Raw genomic sequence first — 9,661 nt, 5'->3', positions numbered from 1 at the left:
ATCCTACTGAGTTCACCGAACAAATCAGTATCTGGCATGTAATCTACATTTTGTTCAGTGAATTGAATGGATTCATGATACCGTTCAAGCTTTGCAATTACAATTGGAAAACATTATCAAATGGTCGAATTCATTTAGATATTGCCAATCCGTACAGCAACACCGACATGTAAAAACTATTTAATTTGTCATCTGTCTGTGTTTCTGAAAGGTACGTCCTGTAGACAGAGCAAAGCACAGCTTGAAATCCGTTACAATAATTATTCTGTAAATTCACAAGGTTCCGAGACAAACCGTTGCTTTAAATATTGTATTCAGAATAGTTAAAATGAATAACTATTAACAAATACTAACCGTACTACATTAATAACTGGATAGATAGTCTGAATTGTATCTAGTTCTCTACTACTGTTCTCCTGTGCAACTTTTTCTATGAAATTGTAACACCGATACTGGCATATATCTATTATATTCTATATCGATAATGGGACCTCGAAAATTGAAGCCAGCCCGTGGCCGGAATCGACTTATGCGCTTGTGCAGAAATATTAAGAATAAAAATACCTGATTAGTTCTGTCTCTTTCTGATACATGGTTTTATGAATTGACAGGAATGAAATGATTTTACTTCACAACCATTCGCATATTTTCGACCTTAACCTATCAATATGTTGATATTGGTTTGAATCTGGTTGAAACTCAGGTTGGCATTACGTAGTATAATTTGTATTTCTCTGTTGATTTCTAATTACTAGAAGTCAAAATTCTTGAAACTTCATCATTTTGCAACACTAGACCCTCGGATTCATAACAAAAGTGAAATATTATGTGTAATCCACAGAAAACCTGCGGAGTGCGTAGACTAACAAAAGTGATGTTGAATCAACAAAATTTGTAGGACTGTGAATACATTTTCTAGGTTGTTCACTATCGTATATTGTCTGCATTGTATCTAGATAAGTGTATTATTGTCTTGAAATTCAGTTGGGAGTTGAGGTAATAATTCTAGTTCAATTTATATGATTGTTTTTTCAGCACTGAAATAGTGAAATATCTAAATCGACATCAGGCCCGGACTGGGACAACTTGGGGCCCTCAGCTGAGACCTATTAAGGGGCCCTACATCGGGGGGGTCCGGAAAATTTATGAAAACGAATAAGGTGTTTGAAAACAATGAAAAAACGTTTTTACGCTTATTTAGCACTTTTAAAAAAATTAGCTAGGTATTTATGCGAATATTATGATTTTCGACTTTTATTGACTTTATTTTTTATTAAAATAAGAAATCCACAGTATTTTTGAGATACCTCCAGAAGACACATTCTGTAGGACTGCCAATAATTACAGTTCAAAATAAAAGTGCAGTATTGAATTGATGTGGCCGATACATCCATAATTGAACTGAAAACAGATTATATGATTTTCACGAAAAAGAGTTGTCAAATCACGACACTTGTTCCGCTATCACAATAGCATCTTTAGGTGGGTAAAGGTAAACTGAAATATATGATACCGAACGATAAGATATTCAAACAAGTGTTTTACTCTATTCTAAAAATCTACAAGGGGTAGTGGAAGTTTCCAGTACATTTAGAGCAATTTCATTTCAGAGTAGGTGAAAATCGGACTAGAGGGGGTAATGGTAATTTTCGGAACGTTCTGAGCAATTACAAAGTAGATGATCGGTCATCAAATGACAAAGCAAAGGAAACCTCTCGAGAAACCTTTTATCAATGCATAATGTTATCGAAAACTATTATTTTCCTTTAGATTTCAACGAGTTGTTTCATTTTTTATTCATTTCACATGAATTTTTTTTTCAAATAAGGTTTTTTTGTTTGACTGTTTTTTTGATTTGTTTGATTGTTTTATATTATCAACTAAACAGACGAAAAAATCGTGAAATTGCTCTGAATGTTCTGGAAACTATCCCCGCCCCTTCTATATTTTTAGGAGTAGAGAGTTAAATACAGGGTATTCTCAAAGGTGAGGCTTTTTTTTTGACAGGTAATAGAACTCCTCAATAAAAGTCATGTTTATATTATATAAAATATTCACCAGGGCTGAGTATTTCGAAACCAAAGTTACTCGGAAATCTGAGAAATTCCCGCTCCGAATCTGCATGCCTACTCAAGGTTTGGTTTCGGTAGTGCTTCGGATGCAATCCTACAGTGTTACAGAATGTGACTGAAGCTTGGTAATTGCATATGAATAGTCACATTCTGCAGCCACTATATGCATCCGACTCACTACCGAAACCATACCTTTAGGGAGATCGGCCACCGAATGCGAAGTTGAGCGAAGCTGTGCTTTTTCAATGCTAAATCACGAGTTACGTCACTCGATTCGTAGCTTGTCGATTATATTAGTACTGAAAATGCTCAGCTTCGCGCAACTTCGCATTCGGTGGCCGATCCGCCTTAAAGTCGTGTCCACACTATGCCGACATCTTTCGACCTAAATGGGGCGACACTTTCGGTTCGCCATGTTCGATTCGACAGGGCGTCCAGATTGGTTTTGCAGTGTGGACGTCCCGAATGAAGAACGGTTCGACTCAGTTGTGTTCGAACATTGAAGGTGTGCAGAAGTTCGATTTTGAAAAATAATATGGATGATGACGCTGTCTTAGCTGCAGCTGCTGCAATAATAATCGGAGTTGTAGCTTGTCAGCCACGACCACGACCTCGGAGATTTTGGGTGAGACCCAGTATCAAGAAAGGCCGACAGAGATATGGGGCCAGCGAGTTCATGAAGGACCTACTCCTAGATGTAGTCGACGAACTTAACTTGGAATACAGAAACGACGTGGGATTTATAAAGTTTTTTCGGATGAAGAGTACCGATTTCTATATACTGCTGAGAATGATTGGACCAAAAATAGCAAAACAAAATACAAGCTTCAGAGAAGCCATTCCAGCAAGTGAACGTCTCGCTGTCACCCTGCGCTTCCTTGCAACTGGTGATTCGTATCATTCTTTAATGTACCTAATGAAGATTTCGAAGCAGACTATTTCTAGTTTTATGCCAGAAGTATGTGACGCCATCGTTGAGGCTCTTCAAGGGTATATAAAGGTAGGAAAATTCAAGGATAACTGGAGAATATAATACATTCGATTAACATAAACATAAACATAAAACATATTCAAAAAAACAGAACGCATTCATGCAAAATCATAATTTACAATGTAGAGATCAAAAATCACAGAAAAAACCACAAAATCGAAGAAAAAATGACGTTGACTCATAAAATCTGGAGAAAACTCAAATGTAATCAACGTTTGTTGTTGAGTATATTTGTTTTGTTTTCTGCCTCTGTTGAAAGCGCTCATGGGAGAGAGAATCAGATGAGTAATCAGCACCAACAGATGCAGCGGATTCCGCTTCAGAATGTACACTGGAGGCCATTGGGGTTGACAGGGACCATCCCGGGGGCTGCACCGTTGGAGTACAGTAGCCAGCTTGCATCTGATGATTCATGGATAAAGGCATAGACAGATTAGAAGTAGGGTATTGGGGCAAATGGTCGTAAGCCCCTCTGATGGGGGTATTGTGCTGGTCGTAATATCCCATTTCTGCATCAAACAGAATTTTATTAATTTTATTCTGCACAATGAACTTAGTTCTAGGTGAAGAAAGTCTCCGTATTTTAATTGCGATCTGTTCGCCATATAAAGAAAATTCATCAGTGTTGTCCGCTCTTTTATTTTGAATAGATCGCATGAGGTTGAGGGCTTCATCTATGATAGGTGCGCTGGGAGATCTAATATCCGACAGTTTGCGTTTTGCGGATTTGCTGCTAGCTGCTTTGGGAGATGGAAACTCTTTGGACGGTGATGGTTGTTCCTCTCCTAATCTTTCGGGCTGCATTTGCTCTCCATTTTCACCGCCTTCGTCTTGACTGTTTTGTACAAAGTGAACTGAATTCTGAAAAATAATTATTCGGTTATTTTTCAGATGCCTCAAAGTGGAGAAGAGTGGGAATCAATTGCCAAACAATTCGAAGAAAAGTGGAACTTTCCCAATTGCGTCGGAGCTATCGACGGTAAACATATAGCGTTGAAAGCTCCTGTTCGTTCAGGCTCAGATTTTTTCAACTACAAGGGTTATTTCAGCATCGTTCTTCTCGCTGTGGTGGATGCTAACTATAATTTCATTTACGTGAATGTGGGGTGCCAAGGAAAAATCTCAGATGGAGGTGTATTCAACAATACATTTTTCAAGAAAGCACTTGAAGAAAATTCACTCCATTTCCCTCCTCCACGGGCATTGCCAGGGAGATCCTCCACGACTCCTTTTGTGATAGTTGCGGACGATGCATTCCCTCTCTCTCCAAATATTATGAAAGCCTACTCTGGATCGCATGATAAAGGATCAAAGAAGATGATATTTGGCTATCGATTGAGCAGGGCTCGAAGAGTATCAGAAAACGCATTCGGAGCCATAACCAACAGTTTTCGTGTATTTCGATCTCCCATGGCTACGAAAGTGACGATGGCTGCCGTTTGCCTTCATAATTACTTACGAAAAAGCTCTTCTAGAACAGTCTATAATCCAGTCGGAATATTTGACAGTGAATCGATAGACGACGGGGAAATTATTCCTGGTTTTTGGAGGCATGATGCGTCGTCTTCGCAACTACGCGACTTTGCAGGAATTCCCAGAAGGAGTACCGCTGTCGCTCAAGCTATCAGAGACGAGTTCGCAGAATATTTTATTTCGCCAATTGGCAAACTGAATTTCCAAAACAATAAGTGAATAGTACCATATTGTTGAAATAAACTTGACTTATGTACCAACTAATAAATAAAGCAATGAGTTCAGTCGACTACCCTATGTTTTATTAACATAATAAGACAAAAATCAAAACTGAAAATTCAAATCAAAGACTTACATCTACATTGTCCACTGTCCTTCGTGGCTTATTCTTGTCAGCCAAAAACATTATCGGTTGATAAGCAAACCACCTGCTCACGTATGGTTCCTTGGCACCACTGCCAGTTCTTTTACTTTCCAGTTCTTTTTTTCTTTCCCTCAAAAATTGGCTCTGTAAATTTTTCATTTTTTTTTTCCACCTCCTGTTCCTCGATGCCAAATGACACCGCAATTTCAGTCAATGAATCGTGTCTCCTATTTCTATTTTTATAATATATATGGGTACTATCCCATAATTGTGGACGAACACGATACATTTCGATGAAATTAAGTGTTTGTTCATCAGTCCACTCCATTACACCGGTAATACGTCACAACGAACAAATGAAGAACAGGAGATCACCCTTCAAAGACCGTCTTCGTCACGTTGTCGACTGATCTGAATCTCATCCGACACGTCCACACTATGAATATCAACTTCATTCGGTTCGACTTCCTTTGAGCGGGACCGCGCTGATTCGGGTTGGAAGCGACATGATTCGATTCGACTTTTGGACGATTCGATTCGATTCGACTCACGTGCAGACTCGTTCGACATTTCCGCTCGACACAGGTCGAATGATGTCGTTCGGCATAGTGTGGACGCGACTTTAGGTAAGCGTCTACAGTGTCGCATCGTACGCAACGCACGGATCGCATTGAAAAAATCAAGCGATAAATCCGGTCAGTACGATACGGATCAGGGGACGCACTTATATGAGTTTTTATACAAAGCATTCTAAAATATGTACTTTCGATGTGATCCGTGCGTTGCGTACGATGCGGAACTGTGGGCGCTTACTTTTATGAGTAAGCTTGTGCCGGCGAAAAGTCGGTATGATGCAAACCGTCAGAGTCAGCGTATGATTTTTGTTAATTTTCGGATGTGTGTAGCAAAATAGTTGAAAAATGTCTCACGTTTACTCAAACAATGAACTTGTTGACATGATTTCAATTTATGGTGAATCCAAAGAGAGTGCCATTGCGGTGTGCAGGTTGAACAGAAGACGATTTCCCTTAAGAAATCACCCAACTCCTCGTATGTTCATAAACTTGGTGCCGAGATGTGGGGATACTGAACGTTTGCACGAATCCCTGGGAGCAAATGTTGGCAGGCCTGTAACATCGCAAATAGCAGAAATCGAGGAGCAGATTCTGGACATAGTTGAGGAACAACCAGCAACAAGTACTAGGTCGTCGGAGTGAGCCACAGTAGAGTTTGGAAGACACTAAGACAAGAGAGCAATTGTACCGCTACCATTTCCAAAAAGCTCAAGCACCTACTCCAACCAGAGGACCATCATCGGAGAAACAAATTCTGCCTGTGGCTTTTAAATCACCAATATCTAACAACATTTATTCTATTTACTGACGAAGTCACTTTCACAAGAAATGGAGTAAATAATTTCTACAATACCCATGCATGATCTACAGAAAATCCTCAAACTATCAGAAGAACAGATTTTCAGCAAAGGTTTTCCTGGAATGTCTGGATCATACTTCGGTGTGGAATGCTTATTGGGCCATTTTTTCTACCACCACAAAGGTCAGGTGAAGACTTTCTCCATCCAGGATTACTAGAAGATGTTCCTCTCATTATATGGTTGTTACTGGATGGAGCACCACCCCACTTTCGAAGAAACGTTCGAAATTATTTAAATAATGTGTTCCCGCTCCTCGGATCTCAACCCCTGTGACTTCTTCCTGGGGTAATTTGGAAACTTTAGTGTACAGTGACGGTTAGGTGGATAGTGCGGACGAACTAAGACAACGCATTGAAAATGCTTGTGAAAGCCTCACCTTAAAAACACCCTGTATTTGTTCATAAATCTCCTCGTTCGGTACCAAATTTTTCAGTTTTTCCTCAATCACCTGAAGATCTTATTGTGATCACAAAACACGTGTCGTGGTTTACAACTCATTTTATGCGAAAATCATATAATCTGTTTTAGGTTCTAAAATGCAGTATTTCAGTCACACCAAATGAGCATGAATGAATTAGGTCAAAATGATTTCTGTAATGAAAATAGTGAAAAAACGGAAAAAAAAATACTAAAATTAAAAAGAAATCTGTGTGCTCAACAGTTTACAATTTCGTTATAGTGGAGAAGAAGGGGCTCAACTAAGATGCTTCAACATTTTACTCCCCTTGGCCTGAAGTGACAGCTTCTTTATGAGCAACTCACTTGTTGAAGCTACTTCATCTATTACTCGTACGTTAGTGGGGACCCCTCAGGCTGGGGGCCCTGCGCGATCGCGGATCTGCGGACCTGGCCAGTCCGGGCATGATCGACATCTATATATATAAAGCTCAACTGTAGTTACTAGTATCTACAAGTTTCTCATCTTCTGGCAATATTCTTATTGCCAAATTGATTATTGTATTGCTTCTATTGAAGCATGGCTCTTTTAATGAGCACTCTGTACTTTTATATATAAAATATAACTACATATTACATTAAATGTTGACAAAAGAATATTTTTATTGAGTATTGAGTAGATTTACAAGAGGGGAAATTCAGGAGGTGAGATAAGTATGATGTTGACACAAACACGCAATATTGAAACTGGTATGAAAGAGTAATATTAAACGAAATTATTATAATGTCACTCTTGAGTTTACTGAGTATAGACAATACCATTCCTATTCGGCACTTATTATTTCACAAATCATAATAATATTGAGTGAATAGTTTTGATGCACTCATTAGGTTTGATCTCTTTCCGTTGATTTATCTGAAAGTTGAAAAAAATGGATAAATTCTCGATGAATTCAATATTCATTAACTTTCGCGTCGAATAAAATTCTTCTCAAAATGTGTACAAGAATTTGAAATAAATCATCATTCGAATTGATTCAACGTCAAATATGAAAACAAACTAACCAATATCTTGATTGTCATTTTCGAACTTATAATTCGCGCATGCGTACAAGTGGATTCCTCCCAACGATTTGGCTTAACTTTTTGTCGTAGTCTAGAACGCGTGTTATCGATATTGGTATAATAGATATATGGATACTGGTGAAAGTGCATATCCGTGATCTGTTCAATTTATTCTACCCAAGAAAACTGGAGAATGCTCTGTATACAGTCAGGGCGAAAAGCATTGAAGAATTGAAACATATATGTGAAGAACTCATTCAGCGATTTCTCGACTGGTGTCGTAAAAATTCGCTTATTATAAACTTGGCGAAAACTCAAATAATTAAGTTTCAAAACCGCGATTTCGGTGGGTCTACTCCACTTGCGGTGACAGTTGCGGGTAATTGTCTTGACACTGTTGAATATGTCAAGTTTCTGGGGACTGAACGTTGACAGGTTTTTGAGATGTAATTTTCAAATTGACCATTTATGCCGTAAGCTCAATAGTTCGTATTATGCTCTGATTATCGTCTGAGGGGGTCTGTCTCCACAGAAACCCTATTGAATATATATTATTCTATTGTTTACAGTTACCTAAACTACAATACCATCCTATGGGGCGGATCGTCGGAATGCGATCGTGTGTTCATCACTCAAAAAAAGATCATTCGTCTTATATTCGGCTTGAAACCTAGAGATTCATGCAGACTGATATTCAAGAACTATCAAATACTTACACTACCCTGCATTTACATCCTAAATTGTCTTTTGTATGTGCGATCTAATATTAATTGTCTCACGAAATGCTCTGATTTCCATAGCTATGGAACTAGGAACCGAAATATGATTTGTGTGCCAAGGCACTCGACGGCCAAATACGAGTCATCCCCCAGATATGCCGGTATTACATTATATAATCATCTGCCGAATAGGTTTAAGTCCATGAATGAGAGAATGTTCAAGAGGGAGATCAAAAAAATGTTATGTTCCAAGGGATACTATGATTTGAAGGAATTCTTTTCTGATGTATTAGAATAATAGTTTTGTATTGCTTACTTATGTATTGACATTTCCTATATACCTCTGCGGTATCTGAAAGGATGAATAAATTATTATTATTATGACTTTAGCCTTGCGGCTTTCACACTCCTCTCCAGAGGAAAATTCACTTATCCCAGATATCTCAGATATCAAAAGGATTAAGCTCTGTTGGAGCCCTTTCCAGGTTGTCGGGCTCGTGGTGGTGGTCGGGTCCGGGTCGCTCCTCGCCTCCCTGCTGTAGGCTGGATTCCTGCTCCACCCGCACTTCCTGTCAGAGCAGACGGTGTTCCTCTGCATTCCCCATGTACTTGCGTACAGTTCTCGCCGTTCCGAGCAGTACCGCCTTCTGCATGACTCTATAGATATTTTCGTCCAACTGAAGTTTCCTCAAGTTCTCTTGTAGTTTCTTCGGTATCAGGCCTGTAGATGAAATGACAATAGGTATGGTCTTGATATCTTTCAGCTTCCACTGTCTTCTGGTCTGTTCTTCGAGATCTCTGTATTTCGAAATTTTTTCAGTGTGTATCTAGAAGATTGTTATTATTTGGAATTGCCACGTCGATGAATACTGCTCTGTCCTCATCCTTATTGAGCAATATGAGGTCTGGTCTATTGTGGGTTATTTTTCGGTCTGTGAGAACCGTGCGATCCCAGTAGAGCTTGTGATGTTCGTTTTCTAGCACAGCATCCGGATGGTAATTGTAATAAGGAACCTTTTTCGAAGTTAGAAGTTGGTGTTTTAGTGCCAATTCTTGGTGAAGAATCTTGGCAACAGCATCATGTCTGTTTTTGTACTCCATGCCCGAGAACTTCTGACATCCCCCGGTGATGTGCTGGATAGTTTC

The 9,661-nt window shown here is 39.1% G+C and overlaps 1 protein-coding gene across 1 annotated transcript; it reads left to right on the top strand.

The window, feature by feature from the left end:
* The first annotated feature begins 2,607 nt into the window (after positions 1-2,607).
* LOC123322360 (protein ANTAGONIST OF LIKE HETEROCHROMATIN PROTEIN 1-like) lies at positions 2,608-4,755 on the top strand. The gene is made up of 2 exons (XM_044910304.1): positions 2,608-3,072; positions 3,955-4,755. The coding sequence occupies exons 1-2, from the start codon at positions 2,608-2,610 to the stop codon at positions 4,753-4,755; spliced, it is 1,266 nt and encodes a 421-aa protein (XP_044766239.1).
* Positions 4,756-9,661: the final 4,906 nt, after the last annotated feature.

The sequence above is a fragment of the Coccinella septempunctata genome, chromosome X, assembly GCF_907165205.1.
Source record: "Coccinella septempunctata chromosome X, icCocSept1.1, whole genome shotgun sequence".
In the NCBI taxonomy this organism is placed as follows: domain Eukaryota; kingdom Metazoa; phylum Arthropoda; class Insecta; order Coleoptera; family Coccinellidae; genus Coccinella; species Coccinella septempunctata.
Note: the sequence above shows the minus strand (reverse complement) of the source record. Positions and strands in the feature narration are given on the sequence as shown.

What these genes read in the sequence shown, in the direction of transcription:
- LOC123322360 (XM_044910304.1), top strand. Translation starts at nt 2,608, where the DNA reads ATGGATGATGACGCTGTCTTAGCTGCAGCTGCTGCAATAATAATCGGA. An exon ending in CTCTTCAAGGGTATATAAAG is followed by an intron (nt 3,073 to 3,954) that starts GTAGGAAAATTC and finishes GTTATTTTTCAG; the next exon opens with ATGCCTCAAAGTGGAGAAGA.